The sequence below is a fragment of the Pelodiscus sinensis genome, chromosome 2 (genome assembly GCF_049634645.1).
Source record: "Pelodiscus sinensis isolate JC-2024 chromosome 2, ASM4963464v1, whole genome shotgun sequence".
NCBI classification, from domain to species: Eukaryota; Metazoa; Chordata; order Testudines; family Trionychidae; genus Pelodiscus; species Pelodiscus sinensis.
The window spans coordinates 239967920-239989014 of NC_134712.1; the positions used below are offsets into that span (position 1 = coordinate 239967920).

The 21095-nt window shown below is 41.2% G+C and overlaps 1 protein-coding gene across 1 annotated transcript in view; it reads right to left on the bottom strand.

The window, feature by feature from the left end:
• Positions 1 to 21095, bottom strand: part of UBE3C (ubiquitin protein ligase E3C) — a 175996-nt gene that overhangs the window by 49083 nt on the left and 105818 nt on the right. The window contains exons 17-18 of the mRNA XM_075922749.1: positions 15734 to 15866; positions 8925 to 9172 (exon numbers count right to left, since the gene is read on the bottom strand). Of these exons, the coding sequence (XP_075778864.1) occupies positions 8925 to 9172; positions 15734 to 15866 (381 nt within the window). The remainder of the gene's footprint in view (positions 1 to 8924; positions 9173 to 15733; positions 15867 to 21095) is intronic.

Here is a 21095-nt window from a genome sequence, read left to right on the forward strand (position 1 = left end):
AAAAGATTAGGATGCCATTACCACATACTTTAACTGTTTATTTATTTCTTGTCTTGGAGCCTGATTTAGAGGCAATAAAATGCAATGAGTACACAAACCAGAAACAGAATCATCTGCTAATGGAACTTTTAATTGAGAAGTGACCACTGACATGAGGTAATTCTTTCCATGCTGAGCTGCTATCAGAGACCTTTGTGCACTTTATCACGGTAAACAATCACTAACATAAGCATTAAAGAAAATTTAAATACATTATGACCCAATAAATATCACAATCAATCAATATACTCTTTTCCCTCCTGAAGATTTAGTGTTAAACTACCACATTTTAGTAGTCTTTTAGTGCTGGACATATATTTACAATGTTGGTACTAAGCTGAGTATTTTGTAATCAAAAGATAATTGGTTATGTTAAGTAAACCAGTACACAAAGGAATTGTCAGGTTGAATAACCATGCTAGAAAATAAATTCATATAGATGTTTGCAAACGTTCATAAATAGGCGAGCAGCTCTTTTAAAATATCTCAGCATTGCATATTATGTTATAATTAATGGAACATGCAAATTTCAGTGGTAAACTCTTATTTTGGGGATTTACTATTTTGATACTTTTAGTCAGATCAGGAAACTTAAGGAAAAAATTGATGTACTAAAAAGAGATATTTTTCTTTTTTGAACAATCTTTCAAACTGCTTACAGTTTTCTTTTTAAAGTCATTGTAAGAAAGATTCATGCTATTTTTGGCCAAACACAAAAACAGCCTGAGTCTAAGCAATAATTGACCCTGATTCCATTTTGTTGTTTGGAAACGGAACTCTTTAAATGATTTAAATAATGAGTTTGTGCAATCTACTTTTTTTTAACATACTAATTCCACACCTGCTTCTTCAGGACTAATGGTTGTCAGTGGCCCTTGCACCATAAATGAATAATACTGTTGACTGATTTAAGCAAAGTCAGAGTAGATCTTCAGTAAATGTACAAAACTAAAGAGAAAAAAAGAATAGCCTACAAATTAGGAAAAATGTCTTGATGGTTAAAGAAACTAGGCAGAAGACTACCACTATGGGGGCTCATGTGGCACATCTAGCATGCTATAACTTAACTACTTCCTAAAGCGAAAGGAGCTTTTCCATCATGATAGGGACTCTACTTCCCCAAGTAATGGTAGCTTGGTCAATGGAGGAATTCTTCCTTCAACTTAGTTGTGTCTACACTGGGGATTAAATCAGTATAACTACAACACTCAGAGGAGAGAATTTTTCACACCTCAGAGCACCATAGTTATGACAACCTAACTTTTATGTGTAGATTAGGCCCAAATGTGGTGGCTGACACACAATGATTTTAACTATTCAAATGCATAGTAGGTTTAACTGCTATCTCTGTAGTCTCTTCCTACTTTGTTAGTTTTGCCTATTCATCTTGCAGGGAAGAGTGAGAGTGAGTGTGTGTGTGTGTTGTTCAAAATTCATTTACTCAAAGCCTTCATTTGTATTCTGTTCATGTTGGAGTTTAGGCCATAATCCAATATGCACTTTGGCCAGTGGAAAGATTCCAATTGATTTCAATGGGTTTCAGATTAGTTTCTAAGACAATTTAAAAACATTTTTCTTCATCTGCAAAAGAATAGTGAGTGTAAAGGCCAATAAGCATAAAGTTGTGTCTATAGATAATACCTTGCAAATGAACTTGTTTATAATATTTCAAGTTTTGAATTAGCTGTACATACAGGAATTCTGTATACTGTATATAAATCCTTAGTAATATATAAATAGGAAACCTTGTACAACTCATTATCCCATTAGATTTGTCAATTAAAATCAAAAGGCAAACTCTTCATATTACAGAAATACAACCCATTAAATTTCTTTACAATTAACTGTTCTCTATTTTCATTTGATAAAGTCATAATAAGCCATTTAGCATTTGATCCAATACCTATTATGTAAGTAGTTATCTAATCTTACTGAAAAATATAGTTTTAAAACATCTTTTGTAAAATATCTAAGCTTAATATAACACTCTTAGCTCTCACTACACATAATCCACCATAAACAGACCACCATATACATTTAAACACTATAATACAGCGATGGACAATGAAACCTAGTGAGTGGGCTGCCTGAGTGGCCCTCTATCTCAGCAGGCCACAAGATTGAAATTGGGCATGTCCTCTAAAAGCAGAGAATCCTAGGACTTGAAGGAACCTCGAGAGATCATCAAGTCCAGTCTCCTGCCCCAATGGCAGGACCAAATACTGTCTAGACCATCCCTGATAGACATTTATCTAACCTGCTCTTAAATATCTCCAGAGATGGGGATTCCACAACCTCCGTGGGCAATTTATTCCAGTGTTTGACCAACCTGGCAGATAGGAACTTTTTCCTTATGTCCAACCTAAACCTTCCTTGCTTCAGTTTAAGCCCATTGCTTCTTGTTCTATCCTCAGAGATCAAGATGAACAAGTTTTCTCCCTCCTCCTTTTGACACCCTTTTAGATACCTGAAAACTACTATCATGTCCCCCCTCAATCTTCTCTTTTCGAAACTAAACAAACTCAATTCCTTCAGCCTTCCCTCATAGGTCATGTTCTCTAGACCTTTAATCATTCTCGTAGCTCTTCTCTGGACCCTCTCCAATTTTTCCACATCTTTCTTGAAATGCGATGCCCAGAAGATTAAGATGCCTTCTTTAAGATGCCTTCTCAACACAAAGTGATCTATTATTAGGGACAAATTAAATTACTGGCAAAATTAACAAAGAAGCAGATGAACTCATGGCTCTTATAATGCTGTGTACAGTCAGCATGCAGCACATGAGCCCTTGCTTTAAATGTGTCTCTTCTCATTTTGCCAGGGGCTGCTCGACCCAACCCTCTGCTGCAGGCTCTGCCCCCAATCCACCCTTTCCCTCAAACCTCCACCTAGCCTCTTCCTGCCTTCTCTCTGAGTGTTCTCTGCCCCTTATCTTCCCCCTCTCACCCAGAATTTCTGGAGCACTGGGAATCAACTAATTTGTGCCCTGTCCCCACTCCTCCCCAACTCTCCCAGCTGATCTCTGTGAATCAGCCAATTTACAGCTCTTCAGAAGTTCTGGGTGGGAGTAGGTAAGTCCAGGGATCCCAGTACAAGAGAGATGCAGAGAAGGGGGCAAAGGGAGGTTGTGCGGGCTGCAGGCAGAACCGTGATGGGTCACATGTGGCCCATGCCAAAGGTTGCCCACCACTGCTATAGTTGTGAGACCTAAGCAATTTAGAAAGTCTTCAATATGCCTAAATGTAATGCTGTGATTGATTTTAGCCTAAATTAACAAATTTGCAGATATCTGCTTTATATCTGTGAGTATCCACATCTGCAGATGTTAATGCAAATATCCACAGCTCATTTTTGCAGATACAGATGTGGATGCAGACACAAATTTTGTATACATGCAGGGTCCTATTAAAAAATTCCCTGCATATTATCAACAAAATACTACTACCAGTTTTTAACAAGTTAAATATCTTTTTTCTCTCTACCTGTTCCCAAAATGATGTTTTACCTTAATTTGGCTTTAGAGTACTTCTGCAAAGAACTTTTCACTGATAGATTATACAAATAAATGAGGAACACTGATCCATGGCACATCTGTCCCCATCAGCTGTCTAGAGTTAAAGAGGAGATAGACTCAACTGGTCTCCAAGCCCCAATCAGCTAAGTATAATGGAAAATTAGTGTCCAAAACCATCAAAATCATGTTAAAGACATGAGAAGTCATACATGACAAAACAGACGTATTCAGAACTATCTGACCTGCCCCAAAATGCACAAATGTAAGAAACCATAAAAGTCCTAGTTCCAAACACGAGAGGAGTGAGACTAACAAGTTCACTTCTGTTCTAAAAGCTTTCAGCCACAGCTCTAAATTAGCTGCTCAGTCTGCATAAGAATATAACTAAAACTTGTCAAAAATCCCACCTTTTATAATCTACTTTATATTTGAGAGCGTTTGTCTGTGAGAGACCAAGTCTGTCTGTCCATCATTTGTTCAAGAACATCTCCTAAGCAGTAAGAGCTAGAACCACCAAATTTGGTAACTAGCTTCCTTTTATCATAATTTAAAGAAAGGAAAGGATTCAATTGTGGGGGGTGGGGGATGAAGATCCCCTCCCCTCATGTACAGGGTGGCATAAAACCATACAGAAAAGAGAAAATCATCAGGCAGCTGAAAGGGACTGGCTTGGGGCATCCCCCTACCCTGTCTGGGACTGCCCCTGTCCCAAGCCTCCCACCCCGCAGGTGCCTTTTAGAAGTGGGGAGGGAGGTGGGGGGGGGGGGGAGAGGAGCTGCAGCTCTCTTCTCTCCCATTCATATGGGAACATTGCTGACTATTCCCCTTGGTCAGGAAGGGAGGGGAAAGTGCGATCTGTTCCTTGCCTCAATCTGGCTTGGGTGCATAGGTAGCAGATAAATCTGGACCTGACTCAGTGGGGGCACATGCACCCCTCCCCCCACTGTGCCTGCTTAAGCTGCAGTGGCCATGGAGAGGTGCTTCTCATCTGGCTCCAAGCTGCTGCAGTGAGGGAGGGCTGGGGTAATCCCCTCTCTTCAGAGAAGCCTGACCTCTCATCCCCAGCCCTTCCCCGCTAAGAGATATAATTTAAATGAAGAAAAACAAAAACTGAGTTAAGGACCCAAGCAATGCCGGGTAAATCTTACAGTCTAGTTCATAATGTGAAGGTTCCAAATTATATATTTTAACTATTTATTTTTGAGTATTCCAATTTCTGATTCTGTTTTAGTCATTGACTGAACAACTTCACTTTTCTGCCTCAGACTGCACTTCTGTAAAATGGGGAGAGTTACTATCACATCCTTATAAAGAAAATACTGTAACTATAAGATGAATTAATGTTTTCACAGTACTGTGTAAGTGCTAAGTATTTTTTAAAGGCTATATATTTAGGTTTCAAAATACTTTCCTTTAGAAAAACAATTTAATTTTTTGAGAAGCTCTAACCTCCATGTTTGCTTCAGACTTTGAAATTCATCAGCTAGAATGTTCTTTGGTTACAGAATTGTCTGTACAGATATTTAAATCCCGTGCTTCATTTGCAATTTTGGTCGCCCTCATTAGCCTCCCTAGTTCGAACTAGGGGACTAGTGTAGACGTACCCTGAGATAAGAGTCTCCTATTGCCAGCTAATGTAGACAGTCCTGTAGCTTAAGTGGGAGAAGTCTGTGCTGAAGAGATAAGATTTAAAACTGCTAATAATGCACAGTTTTTACAGTTGTACACAGAAGATTTGTGTAATTTAGGCAATTTCTCATGCTCAACAACTACTGTTTTTCACAGGACCTGTGCTCTGACTCATTCAGTGTACAGATTAAATGCACAAAAGGGCAGAAATAAGTTTGCAAAGGCAACTGAAAATTTTGCATTTCCAAACTTTCAATGGCTTGACGGTGCAACCTAAATAATTAATAGCTTTTTATATAGCAATTTTGCAATTATCTACATTTAAAGAGCCTGAAAACACAAGATACAGAAGGCATTTTATTAATCCTTTGCTAATTTTATTAATTAATCAAATAGCATTATGGATACAAGTTAAGTTATTAAAAAACCTTGGCAAAAAAATAGAAAAAAGTAAATCTGGTTACAAGTCTACACAGTACTGAATGTCAAATGCATTTGCCAGTAACAATGAATGGTTACTGGGATACATAGAATTTATATAAATTATTAAATTTTAATTTATTTGTTTTCTGATAACACTGAAACTTTTTAAGTGAGAGTTTTCGGTGGCAATACACTTTGTCTTCTGGTTTATACAAATAAGAAATTGCAGTGGATTCCTGATCGCTTCCTTTGCAGTATTCTTATTTTATTTACAAAAAAGCTTTTAATAACATACTACTGCTTTTAAATAATTGTGTCAATGCATAAATGAAGCATTTCTGGAAATGGATGAATAACTATTCAATAATGTCTTTACCTTAGACCACAATACTGGCAGGTACCGAACAGTAAGGTCGTGCCTTATCTTTTTGTTTAATGAATCCGCTTTCTTAACATGTCAGGAGAAAGGTGTCTCTGCACCTGGGTAGAGCTAATTATTAAATAACACTGTCACTTCATACCTTATTCAAACAAACTGCAAATACAACAATAATCTGTGCCTTCAAAATGTTAAATATGTTCTCTGATTTCAAAGGATAGAAACAAAATACTTGTTCCAATAGACCTCTTTCTAAGCAAAGCACAGCATCACTTTGATTTCTTATGCCCTTCTGTAATAGCATTTTAAATATTAATATAAGTGTTATTGAACTGATAAAGCAATTAAGGGTCCAATATTGTAATCAGTTTCTGGAAAAATAATTCAAATAAATAAAAGCATCTCCCAAACCAGTCTGCTCCCACAACAACTTCAACTTCTTTTGGAGGTCTGAGAGATATCTTTTGAGCCCTCAAAAGAGAAGAGATTGCAGGCAGCTTTTAAACAATTGTGACCCTTCCTCTCTCTACCCGCAACAGACTTATAGCTGCTGGGCCCTGTAGACCACAGAGAGAATGAAGTCATGAATCTATAGGCAGGTCAGAGCTACAACATTTTTCATAGTTCAGGTCTGTTTGGATTAGGAATGTTAAAATGAGTGTAATTTGCTAACTGTGTTACACAGTTACATGGAGAGTGGCAGCCAGTTCCGTGGGAGCCGGTGCACCTCAGAAGATCGCTTTTAAGTCGGTTCTCGGGGCTCACCGGCTACCACCCGTCGCTGTTGCCTCAGCCAACCCCATTATAATAATATCGTGCTGTTAGCCTAGTCAATTCCATTATAATACAATTATGATGAACTTTGGGGTCTTGATCCACAGCGTGAAAACCTCTGGACTAGACAAGCATCATGAAAATTACTCTTATCAGCTTTCTTTTATACTAGAATTCTTCATGAACTTTTTCATTACAACCAAAAAAACTGGCACCCAAAATGTTCCCCTTTTAAAAATAAAGATGAAAAAAGAATTTTCAGAGTTGTGGGTTGAAAATTAGCTATGGAATTCTATTTCCAGTGCAAGCTGTACAATTATATTCCTGTAAAACAGCTCTGTATATTTCCCCATCTATTGTAAACAAAACGGCTCTTTTCCTTCCCACCCTGTGAATTAACAATATAGTCAATATCTATACATGCAACTAAGAATGTTAGAGGTGAACTGAATAACCACTAAGCTGATACTTACCGGTTAAACTCAGCCCTGCTCTGGGGGAGGTGGCGTCACTGAGGCAGTAACGCCTCCTCCCCAGGGGCAGGGACTGGTGGTCCCATGCCCTGGGAAGCTTCATCGTGGGCTCTGCAGTATAAAGCTTATTTAAGCATTATACTGCATAGCCTGCAGTGCATGTAACTGTGTAACCACTAACATTTTTAGCAGTTACATGGTTACTTCATTAAATGACTTAACATCCTTATATGCAACGGGGTATCAATCTACTCCAGTTACTTAAAATGTGGGCCAAAAGACAAAGAATCAAAATACATCCCCTATATTACCTGGCACCAAAAATCTAATGCACCATTTATTATTGGTATTACAGTAGCCCCAGTCATGTTCCAGGACTCCAGAGAGCTTGAAGCTGTATAGACCCACAACACAGGGAGAGTACCTTGCCCAAAGAGCTAACAATCTAATATGAGAGAAAAACAAACAGACACAGACAGATGGGGAAGCACAAGGAAACACTGAAACAAAATTGGTCAGCATGATTAGCAGTGATCTTATTAGCAGCCTAGTTGTCAAGTTTTTTGAAGACATCATAGAAAAGGAGAGTTTTGAGAAGGGCTTTAAAGGAGGATAATGAGGTAGTTTTGACACTGTTCAAAGTGAACTCCTCCCAAGAAAGCAGCAGCATAGGAAAAAGCACAAAGATGCCTGCTTGAAAATTTAACAAGTGAAAAATGAAGATTGGAATCATCAGTCAATCAGAGGCAAGAGACAACATCTCAATAGCAAATAATACATGATATTCAGGATGGGGACTGGTTGATAAGGGTCTTAATTGAAGATCTTTGCAACAGCATTCTGAATGAATATGAGTATGGGAAGATGCCATTAGTCCAGGAGAAAATGATGTTGCACTAATTTAGATATGAGATGATGAGCACCTGAATGAGAGTTTCAGCCTGGACTGATAGAGAAGGTTGTATCTTAAGAAATGTTATGCAGAAAGAATTTAGAAGATTTACTCTGGATATGAGGACCTAGGGAGAAAGGTCCAAGCCAAAGGTGATGCCCAGGTTAGAAGCCAGTAATGAACAGAAGAAAAAGCTGAGAACAAGAACTTAACTCAATATATTACATTATGCACCTTTTCTACATGGTACTGTCCGGTAACATTTGTTAGAAACTATCATAGTAACAGTTTTGAAATTTAACAAAGTGCCTTGTGTAACCAAAAAAACTGCTAATTCCTGCAAATATTCATTTCACATAACAGGCACACACACAAAAAAATGTGGCCAAATCCTTGAGAACAGTTTCTAAAACCCTAATGCACGAAGACTTGGGCATGTGAATATTTCCATTGGCTTCAAAGAAACTAATCTAATGATTAAAGGTAATTCAAAGCTTTGTGGACTGGGACTTAATGCCTCTAATTTTCTTCTCAATTCAAGTGTGTAACTACCACTAACAATGAGAATTATGCAGGTGCATCAATAATCTAGCTATACAGTCAGTAAGTAGAGTGGCAATATTATTTACATGATCATTGAATAAAAATACTCTCTTCAGTCCAATCTGACAAAAACATTAAACTTCCCCAATTTACTCCTCCTTTCTTAAATTTACTTTTTAAAAAAGCTTTCACTGTAGATTACCTTTTTATTCCTATTTTTATGTATTATACAATGATAATTTTTAATAAAGTTTTCACCTTTCCAAGCATCCTTCCTAGGAAGTAATAGTGTCTGGCATAAGAATCTCCAACGAGCATCTGTGCAGCAGGGTTGGGATAAAGAAGTCCTTCATTAGTGGTCTTAAAAAATCCCTGGTTTGGATTAAATCCTGATTTAAGCAGTTCATTCAGAAATTCTCTAAAAATTCCACCACCATCAATACCAGCTTCATCCAGGCCATGTGCATTAAGTAAATGAACACGAATTCTCTTTTTCAGATCAGGTTCTGGGGGAAAAAAGTTGACAAAAAGGAGTCACATACAAGAAGAACCTACACAAAATACGGTTAGGCAAAATATACACACACTACATTTAGATGTCTGTATAAATTTATATAACAGTGTACTATGCTGTTGCAGAAATCTATTAGTTTGAGATGGTCATGTTACTCAAAGTAAGGAAATAACTTGCGACTAAGACAGATGAATGCTATCACACTCATCTATGCTATCATATCATCACAAATCAATACTAACACTTTGTAGCAAGCCATCTGGCTATATATACTGTTTATAAAACTTATTTTACTGAAAAACTATTGTATAAGTGTTTTATAGTGTATAACAATGGCACCATTTCAGATATTTCTCCACCTGTAAGCCAAGGCTTTATTTGCATAGTAAGTTTAATTAGATGAGCCTCAAAAGCAGACAGAAATGGAAGGTTACTGTTTGAAAGTGGCTCAGAAATCTGGAATATCAGCAGACATCTCAGGGAGAAGACTTACTGGACTCAGCCCGGGTGGCAAAGTGCATGAAAAACACCATATACTGTATACATGCACATACATACACATAAGTGTGTGGGTGATACACACTTATCAGCACTCATACCATCAAGTTCTTGATCCTACTATTTGTTGCAGAAGAGCAGACAGCTCAGCCCATATACAATCCCACTGAAGTCTTTCACAAAACAGACTTCAAAATTGGGGCCTAAACCATCTCTTACTAGGAACACCTGAAAGCCGGGTGAAAACAGCTACATATTTTTCTTTCCTTTTTTGGAAGTCTACCTGAAAGTTTTCTTTCTTCCAAAATTACTCCTGCCCAAAGCAAAGGATGGGTATTATTCAGTCCAGGAACAACACAGGTATAAGGTTTGACATTTCAGAACATAATGGCTGGAGACAGCAGATTTGTTTCATTGGACTTGATAGTATTCTAATAGGATACATAACACTTGTTCCTAGCCTGTCTAGATCAGGGTGGGCAATAAAAAAACGGCAGCCTGCAGGGTTAGTCCCTGGTGGGCCACGCCACTGAGTTTACTTGCGCCTCCACAGGTATCAGAAAGTTGCAGCTCTGGTTGGCCACGACTGGGACACTGATTTCTGCCTCTCACATTGGACGCAAATGGTAATTTACGGCCAATGAGAGCTGCGATCTTCCAATATACCTGTGGAGGCGCAGGTGAACATGGAGGTGGGGGCCTGCCAGGAACTAACCCTACAGAACAGATCTGGCCCGCAGTCCAGAATTTGCCTACCACTGGTCTAGATTATAGACTGTAAAAGTAGAGGATTAACTAGATAATTATCAGAGAGATTTCTTACATTTCTTATTCCTTTCTCCTTCAAAAGTGTGGAAAGCTGGGCTCAAGGAATTTAGGGAGCCAGGCTTTACAAGGGAAGATACAAAATATAGTAACCATTTATATGTTCCGCTCTAAAACATTTCAGAAAACATTTTTCTATAAAATATGTAGAGTTTAGATAAAGTACAATCAAGTGAGAAGAAAGATCTAAACTTTATTTTTTTATCAGCACTTCTTTGGACCAACTCATGTCATTGTTGATCAACGTGATCAAATGAATGCTGATAAAATTTAATTCCATTGTAATACATACTGTATGCAACACATCACATATGTAGGAAATATTCATGTGATAAACTGCACTATTATATAATAAATGCAAGCTTTATATGCATTCTGCCCATTAGGACATCTCACTGGAACTACTTCTACCATTCCAATTATCTGACTGATTTCACTCAGCTATTTTTTTAAAAATATCCAATAGTCAGAAAAACATTTTCTGCTTTCTAACACTATAGAATGCCCTTTTCCACCAGTTACATTGGCATAAAAAATAGAATGGGCAATATTTAACTCTGTACCAATGACAGCTGTAAGGTCCAATACCTTATGACTATTCAGAGATAGAAAAGCAAACATTGTATGCCTTCTCAGTGGTATTTCTGAGGTTCAGTGGCATGCATTACTTGTCAGGAAGTTCATTAAGATATTAAGCATTTCATTTTTATATATGCAAATGTTATTTTCATTATTATTTAGTATAGAGCCCACACAGTATAAGATTTGACATTACGTAATATATAATGGCTGGTAACAGGAGATTTATTCTATTAGACTGGGTAGAGTTCTAGCAGGAGATTTTTAAAAAAAGTTATTAGTTGTTTCTCTCTCCTTGTGAGGCCTACTCAGTTGAACTAAACAGTAAGCATGGCACTAGCTTACAAGTGGAGAAGAAAAAAGGGGCCAGTAAAACTTTTAGAAACTCAAACAATTCTCATGTAATTTTTTCACAACTATGTGATAGCATCTATAGAATAAAGGTAGTTGTGGTACAGGATAAGGATTTTCTCAACATTTGACATGGTATGATGACATCTGACATGGTGTGACGTAGTGGGGATTATGTTCACTCTGTAGTGTTGTGTGTGATTTACTGTCCTTTACTGTTCTGTTGTAACTCTACATGTGTGTCTCAGTTTCCCTGGGTGTGTTGGGTGTGGCTCTCACTAAGTGGGAGGCTGCTCCAAGCTGCCCCATCTTAGCACATACACAACAATAGCTCAGGCTCTCTTGTAGCCTGAGCCTAAGTGGGGGAAGCAATCAGATGACACCTTATTGCCCTGGAAGCTGGACAAAAGAGGAGGCGGGGCTGCCTGCACTGCTGGAACCGGTTGCTGAGAGTGTGAGTTAGGCCCAGTGGGTTGAGGATGTAGGGAGGGGGCCCCAGGCGCTGGCTCTGGGCCCTTCTCTCCCCAAGATGGATTGTACTGACTGCTTCTGGTTCCTGTGTTAATAGCAAGTCTGTGCTATGCTGTTTTCCTGTCAATGAATAAACCTTCTGTTCTACTTGCTGGCTGAGTGTCACATCTGACTGTGGACGTGGATGCAGGGCCCGGTGACTCCCCCACATTCCATGACACTTGGCTTTCACAATTCACGACTCTGCCACTCACATTCTAGAAGTAGTCCTACCAACACATAGAAAGAGGTCTTTGTCTCCAAACTCTTGATTCCATTCCACTCTACTCCTATTTTTTAAAATGATCTTGATTGAGTAAGGTACCATTGAAGCATTATCTTATAATGTTTCTCTTTTACTTGAGTGCACATAGAAAAACTGGCTGCCTTCTTCCAAAATCAATGCCCACTGCTCGTTTGTATTCTCTTTTCCTATTGATCACTTCTAAAACCTCATCTACATGCACTCAATCTTCCACATCTATTTTAATCAATTCAGTCTATAACCCTGAAACTATCCCTGTTACAGTTTCTAGGAATTTCTTCTTTTCTATACTACTACAGTGCATCTGAAGAACCCTAGATCTAACAGGAACTATTCCATACAACTATATTGACTCAAAAATAACCAGTTAAACAACTATCTGTCTATATACCAACCATATAGCTACTGTTGATTAATCTAGATTCCAGATGTATAGGGTTTGGACTAAAAGAGAATACTTAAATATGTGTATATCACATTAAAAAAAGTCCTCCTATTATGAAAGGGAAATTAAACGTGAAGTGGGTTATTGAAAATAGTCTATAATAAGCAAGTAAGCAATTATTCTGTGTTTGGAAGGTACATCTATATCTGGCATGAAGGGATCACCACAGACGCAACCTTCACTGCCTCACTTTTCCTGAAGCAATCATAAATATCTGGTTACAGGACAGAACAACATTAGAACACTATTAAGGGAATCAATTGAAATTATCTTTTAATAAAATGCAGTATATTTCCCTTTCCTTTAAAGCATGAAAAAGATCTACCAAACGAAACAGTGTTTAAGAAAATTATTTTAGTAGCTTTGAAGCTATAAAATAAATCTAACAAGGTAGATCTTTCTCTACCTCTCCCCTTAAAGATTACTTCAAATTCAGTGGAACTTAGACCATTATGGAGCTGTGAAGCACTACAGCTTTGCATCTCTCTCGCTTATAGATGCTGGGGATCAGAGTTCAGGATACCTCGAGAGTTAGAGCTAGCAACTCAAAAGCATAGTTTTGTGCTATTCGACTGAATGCTGAGAGATCTATGTTCTATTAGTGGCTCTGACAATATTCTTTCTGTCCCAATTTTTTCCATCTGCAGAACGGCAATAATGCCACTCACTATTTCACAGGGGAAATCATGTAGCTTAATTCATTAATACTCGATGTGCTTCCAGACCTTCAGATGGAAAATGACAGATCAGCGCTAAGGAAAATAATGTATTGTAAAAATGCTTCAGCATTAAAGACACTTCATGATAAAGATTTTCTCAGTTAAAGAAAAGTTAAAGAAAACAGTTTCAACAGTTCTAGGTTGTAAAGGTTTTCACGTGTTTTTTTTCTTTTTTAAACCAATACAAGTAGGATATATTAATTGGCATTCATTATCAGAATCACTATACTTCATCTCAAACTTGGAAAAGTCAAACATTGGGTTTGACTTTGATCATAAACTACTGAAGTGATGTTCTTCAAACTTGGATTGTTTTTTAGAGCCTATAGATACCATTTAAAACACTCTATGCAATGCACCTAAATTTCCAGTATGTTTATATAAGAAATGTTAGTACAAATAAATATTGCTATTGGTATTATTGTTAATAATAACAACTCCACCATCATCTCTGGTGCAGATGGCCCTCAAGGACAACAGAGTTAAGAAAAATTGTGTTTGATTGTGAATGGCTCCAAGATTGCATTTCTTTAACCTGTTCTTTTCCTATTCTGACTTGAGTTCCTTCCCCTTTTTGGTTAATATTAATTGGGCTTATTATCTGGTCACAATTAATATTTTTAACGAAGACTGAAGGTAAACATGCACTAAATACCTCAGCTCTCCTCTGTGGATCTATACTTCACTTCATTTTTTCTCTTGGTTTTAATGTATTTATAGACTCTCTTCTTACTGACTTATATCCCTTGCTCAGGGTTACTCATTTTGTACCTTAAACTTTATGTGCCCAAATGCCACATGTTTGGTAAAGCCTTTCCACAAGCTAGGCCTCATCTACCAGTGGTGGAAAAAGTACCCCAAAAAGTTACTTAAGTAAAAGTACTGCCACTTGGAAAAAATGTAATTAAGTAAAGTCAAAGTATCCTTCTGGAAAAGGACTTGAGTAAAAGTACAAAAGTATGGCATTTTAATTCTACTCAAATATCTAGAAGTAAAAAGTAGAGGAGAGGGAGAGGAGGCAGGGAGGACCAAACTTCAGGGCTTCCCACTGGCCACATTAACTCTTTTGGAATAGGCAGATTTTGAGAGACCCCCCCACCCCTCCAGGCTCTGGGGGGAGGCGAAAATAAGGGGTTCAGTGTGCAGGGTGAGGGTCTGTCTGAGAGATAGGTACAAGAGCAGGCTGAGGGTGGGGTGTCTAGAAGGGTGGGAGTGTGCAGGAGTGAACTGGGATTGGGAGAGCTGGGTGAGAGGGGGAGGGGAGATTGCTATGAGGGAAGGGAGGGAGCACTTACCCTAGCTATGCACTCCCTGCTGCTCCCATTGGCCAAAATCTGGCCAATGGGAGCAGCGGGGAAACCCTCCCACGAACAGTTTTCAGCACTGCATTCCCCCAGCCGGGGGGGAGGGTGAGCGGCATTGCGCTTCTTCTCCCTTAAATGTCAGATCCAGTGTTCCCCATCCCTGCATAGAAACTGTTTTTGAATTAAAAGGTGTTGATGTGGCTATTAAAAGGTGTTGGCAGGGTCACTGTAGTTGTTGATAGGTTATTAAAAAAATTGTCATTGCATGACAATTGATTGATTTGCACATGTGGCTATGCTTTAGCAAGTCAGAATGCTGGCTTGTGCAACTGTCAGTGGGGTGCTGAAAGCAGTGAGTAACTAAGCACTTCCGGCAATGGTGGTGGAATAAGAAGAATAAGAATATTTTCTAAAAAAACTGAGTATGAGTTCAAGTATCACAAAAATAAATTACTCGAGTAAAGTACAAATACTGAAAAAAATTATTTGAGTAGCGTAACAAAGATTTTCTATTTAGTTACTTTACCTCTGCAGTGGATTTTTAGCCACTGATGCAATTATACTGGCACACACCCCTCTTGTAGATATTATTTACACCAAAATAGCAAAGCCAGTTCACCTTAGCCCCACTCCCCCATAAGTCACACTACACCCAAATAAGTTTTGTCTGTTAGAGATTTGAATCCGCTCAGCTAAACCTCAGGGCAGAAAAGGCCTAACAAACAGCACGAAAGAAAGCACAAAATCGATTGTCTGAGAGTCCTGTAAGGATGGAGCTGGCACTCAATGAATATGTAGCTTGAATGGTCTGATGGCAAGAGATGTGTATGTCAAGGAAACCAGAGAGGAAGAGGCAGCAATAACCAAGATGACAAACTTGAATATGAGGATTTCATGTGAGTAGACAGAGAGAACCTGGGTGGTATTTGGTACTTCAGGGACCAGACCTTTTTTTTTTTTTTTTTTAAACTTCCAGTCAGGTCAAAACAAATATGCAATTATATGGTCAGAATTAATGTTATTGTTAGTATATTTTAGAACATGAATGTAAACATACCATTTTCAGGGGAAAGTTTATCATAAGCATCTTCATAAATATAATTTCTTCGGATAGTAACATTTATTCCATCCAGAAATGGCCCATCTCCTTGAACTTCCTGTTTATCTGCATAGATCAGTCTTTGAAAGATCTAGTAAAAAAAACAATGGGAAAAGAAATCAAATGATCATATTAAATCTGCATTTTTACTAAAGAGTAGTTAACTTACTAGTAACTATTGTTCTTGAGCTAAGACAACACAATGAGTTCCATCTGTTTAATGGAATGCTATCTGCATACCCTGACCATGTCAGTTGCTTCTGCCCAGCTGGCAAAATTCAGACACACACAGAATTCTAAGGCAAAAGGGAATGTGGTGAGTACTGTGAATGTGCACAGACAAATCTCAAAAAATAATAGTTACTAGTAAGTAACCCCTCTTTGTTCAAGGGCCTCTGTCTCCTCAGTTATGGGAGACTAGAAAGCAGTGCCCACAATAGAGCATGGCAAGTAAGGAGTTCGAGTCAAAAATAGACTGTAGCACTGCTTTAACAAACCGATAATCAGACCACAATGCCAGTTTGAATGAATAAGTCTTGGTGAAACTGTGGTCAGAAGTCAATGTTGCTGCTTGGCAAATCTCTACAAGAAGAACCTGTTTCAAACATCCATAGACCTAATGGAATGTGATAAAACAAGTGATACTGACTAAAATATAGCAATATTCAGTACACCTCTTAATCCTGGGGGAAAGGACTATTTACTAAACAATTCTGTCTTGCCCCCTCTCCATGGCAATCAATCAATCTTAGATTATTTTAAGGGCTTAGTCCTATCAAGAAAATAGCACAGGGTCCCTTTCCTATCTAAGCACTATAAGCTGAACTACTCTTTTTTTTTTCTATTTGGTATCCAGGAGGTGGGTGGGCTAATGCCCGCCCACATCTAAAGGACCTCCCCCCATCCTGAGGGGAGGGTCCACAGAATCTGGAAAAACCAACTAATTACTGGGGACAAATAATGAAAAAACAGGTACGGGTGTGAGGGTCAAAGGATTAAAACGAGGGAACCGGATGGGGACACCGAGCAGAGAACCCCAGACAGAGCCCACTGCCCCCCGAAGGTCGAGAGACAGCCAGCGGACGCTGCCCATTGGAACTCTGCCCGGATACGTGAGCGGATGCAGGAACGGAAATAGGCCCCACAGTCGCAGGCCCCTCCCCCGGCCAACCTCTTCTCCCTGGTTTTGTAGATTGCCCATTTGGCCATAGCCAGGAGGAGGTTGACCAGGAGGTCCCGCGACTTTGTGAGGCCACGGATGGGATGTGCGTAAATTAACAAGTGGGGGGAAAAGTGCAGCCAGAACTGCAACAGGAGGTTCTGGAGGAGCCGAAAGAGGGGCTGTAGCCTGGTGCACTCGATGTAGATGTGCGCCAGCGTGTCCCTCACGCCACAGAAGAGGCACGTGTCGAGGGTGGGGTTGAACCGCGCCAAGTACATGCCCGTGCTCACCGCGCAGTGCAGGATTCTCCAGCAGATGTCCCCGGTGGGCTGTGGAACCAAGATCGAATAGAGGCTAGCCCACCGGGGCTCCCCACCCTCCATTGGTGGTAGGAGGTCCCGCCACTTGGTGTCTGGGCGGGACACGAGGGTGGGAAAGTGGAGCGTGTGAAGCACGAGCGTGTACAGGTGGCTCTTTGGCGCGGTTCGGAAGGGGACCGGCTGCATCGTGTGCAGCCGGCTAAGATGACGAGGGGGAGGCAGTCGGGAAGGTACACAGGGCTTGGGGCTGATGGAGAGTTCGGGAGGGCTGGGGGTGAGGGGTGGGCGGGGTGCACCCTCTCGCAGGACCTTTTCGAGGTAAACCTGAGCAGTGGGCGGCAAAGCGTCCTTCACCTCCTGAAGTACGTGCCGGGGAGTACGTAGGGTGGAGAGCCCCATGCGCTGGGCAAGCGCCCAAGGATCCACCCAGTCTCCCCGGCGGTAGTCCAGGAGGTCTCCGACTCTGGTGGTTTCTGCCAGGACCAACCTCCGGAGCACCGAGGGAGACTCTGCCGCCTGCACACGTAGATGAGGGTTGTATAGCAGGGGATCCGCGAGGAGGGCTGCTCCCAAGGTGGCTCCCAAGGACCTGGTCGCCGCAAGCAGCTTCCAGGTGCAGAGGATGTCCTGGTAGAAGGCCGGCAGCCCAGAGAGGTCTCGCGGAAGACCTCTCAAATAAAAGAGCTGCCGGTCATATCGGAGCCCTCAGAAGCAGCGAAGGAAGGCGTGCGCAAACGTGCTCCATGCCGGACTACCTGCATCAAAGAGGAGTCTCTGCAGGGCCCGGAGGCGGAGGACATGAACCCGCGTGCGCAAACACGTCAGGCCCTGCCCTCTCTCCTCCAGGGGGAGATGGAGAACCCCTGCAGAGACCCAATGCAGTCCTGGCCAGAAGAACCGCAGCATCAGCTGCTGGATACGGGCCAGGAAACCCGGGGGCGGGACCAGGGTGCTGAGACGGTGCCAGAGCATGTACAGGACCAATTGGTTAAGTATTAGTGCCCTCCCACGCAGGGAGAGGCACCAGAGCAATCCCGTCCACCTCTGAACTGCTCAACCACCCTGGCCTCTAAACCTTGCCAGTTCTCCGGCGGAGAGGGATGCGTGGCAGAGAGTAAACGCCGAGATAGAGCAGCGGACCCGCGCTCCACCCAATGGCTTGAAGCGCGGGTGGGAGGGAGCCCGCCTGCCACCCGGCCCCTACCACCAGGCCAGAGATCTTGACCCAGTTGACCCGGGCGGAGGAGGCCGCCGAGTAAACGGCTTGGCAAGCCTCCACCTGCGCCAGGTCTCCCGGGTCCTGGACCACGAGGAGCACGTCGTCGGCATACACTGACAGGATCAGCCTCATCTCCGGCTCACGGAGCACCAACCCCGTCAACCTCTTGCGAAGGAGACGGAGGAAGGGCTCCATGGCCAGAGCGTAGAGCTGGCCTGACAGCGGACAGCCTTGACGTACTCCCCGCCCGAAGTTGACCGGTGCGGTCAGGGTCCAGTTGAGCTTGACCAAGCACTCTGCGGAGGCATACAGCACCTGGAGAAACCCCACAAAATGGGGCACGAAGCCGAAGGCCCGCAGGGTGCCCAGGAGGTACCCGTGGTCCATCCGGTCGAACGCCTTCTCCTGATCCAAGGACAGGAGGGCGAACGACAGACCGTCCCTACACCCGAGCTCTAAGAGATCCCGGACCAGAAAGACCGAACTATTCTTGGTAAGCATAGTTTCAGGAAAAGTCAACAGGGAGACATATTGCAAGACTAAGTCAACACCACCTTCAGCACAAAGCTGGGTAATATCTCAACATGACTATGTATTATTATAAACGTTAGAAAGGCCACCAAGCCACTGACCTCATTAACCATGTTAGCAGAGGTAATATCTATTAAAAATGCTGTTTTGATAGACAGTTATCTACAGGAACTTGACAAAGGAGCTCAAAATGTAAAACTAAAACAGCAGTTTACTGAACCTTCATAGAAACTACTGCTGAACCTAGTGATTTGAAATATAAGAGACACACACAGAAGATGATGAACTGATGAGTCTCTGATTAACTGAAAAAGATCTGTGTATCCAAAGATGCCAAAGACATGGGGGCACTAACACACATCCTTGTTTCATACTAATATTAATATTAAACTCCTTCCTGGTACTTCAACAACCTAATTTTGAGAGAACTGGTCTACCGACTATGCTGAACATCCACAGGCTTCGTTGGTTAGGACATATGGAATGCATGTCTCAAGATCATCTTCCATACACTGCGCTTTATGGCCAACTGAAGAACTGCATGCAACACAGAGGAAGGCTAAACCTCCAATATAGCAATGGTCAAATGTAGGCCAGTGAGTGGACTGCATGAATCGGCCCCCTTCCTCCCAGTGGGCAGCAAAATTATTGTAACCAAGACAGACTACTAGAATAGGGTGGTTTTGCTAACTGCACTTGCATACCTAGAATTTGCCGAGTCTGCCAAATGAACTAAAACAGCACTTTGGATGCAACAGGAGAACGCAGCTCTTACAGTCAAAGTTGTGTGCAATCAGCATGCACCTCACTTCACATACCATTACTTTACATGCATGTCACTTCAGTTATACTAATAGGAAAAAAACTATGTGGATAGATACCAGCAGCATCTGGAACCACTGCACATGGGCAACAGTAAACAAAATGTGTCTCAGACCACACATAGAACCTTGATGCACCACATGAAGCCTGTGGGCCACAGGTTGCCCACCACTGCTCTAATACAAATGACAAGGTCAAGCAAGGCCCACTGGATATTGGGAAAATCCTGACAATAATTGTTCATCTTGGAGAAACTCGGTTAAGACTGGTGCAGTCACTCAGAAAACCGTAAGAGAGTCCAGACTGAGGCACTCTGGAGAGCCAGGAAGCATAGCATGCTTCAACTTTCATTTGGTGAGCCAACTTGTAGTTACTTTGGTAAGGTATGCTGCTTGCACATAAGGCTCTTTTCCTATACCATTGCTAAGCACAATGATGGACCAACTTTGTAACGTCTCCTTTTATCTGCCAGGCTGTTGCACGGCCTTACATTCAATGTGTGATGAGCACTATCTAGTATTGATGATGAAGACACAGAAGAAGGCCAAATGTCCTTTACTGGGTTAAGTAAACCCAGGAGAATAGGAAAAGCAAATGTCTTTTTTCTGCCTTTCCATGACCTTTAAAAGGGGATTAGACTGTCAGAAATTCCAGTCCGTAATTGAAGAGTATTAGCCATTCTCCCAACCAGCTCCTGAAATCACTTCTGGATGTCAGGAGTGGAGATGGACGAAGCCCCGTTTCATCTTCAAGTAATGTATGGTAAATGGCTCCGTTTTCTCTGGTCGTCTCCTCTCTGCTGTCAATCTTCTTGAGGAGTCAATAGTGCTGGTTGTATTTGTGCCAAATAAAGCATGAGTGCCATGAAGGTGCTGCAGCCTAAGGTGAGCTGGCGGTCAGGAAAATTCTCAAGCTTCGACTGAGCAGCTGCAGTGCAGGGAGGGACATTGGTCTCTACATTCTCCTTAGTGCCAAAGTTAGTTCCATGCTAGTTTTGGTAGCACTGAACAAGATTTTCAATGGCTCCTGAAAGTGTGGTCACATTAAATAATTGAAGAGGTCCCTACATGGGATCTTTTCAGGCAGATGGCGTTTTTGGAGAAGGAATTTGGGTAGGCTTTCTGGAACAAACTGGAGGAGTCATATTCAATTCCAATGGTATCCCATGCTCCTGAAGGATGTTATGAATCTACATTAGCAATTAATACTGAAGTGCTGAAGTCTATCTGTGTAGGTATAACCTAAAGCTTTGACAAAAGCTTTGAC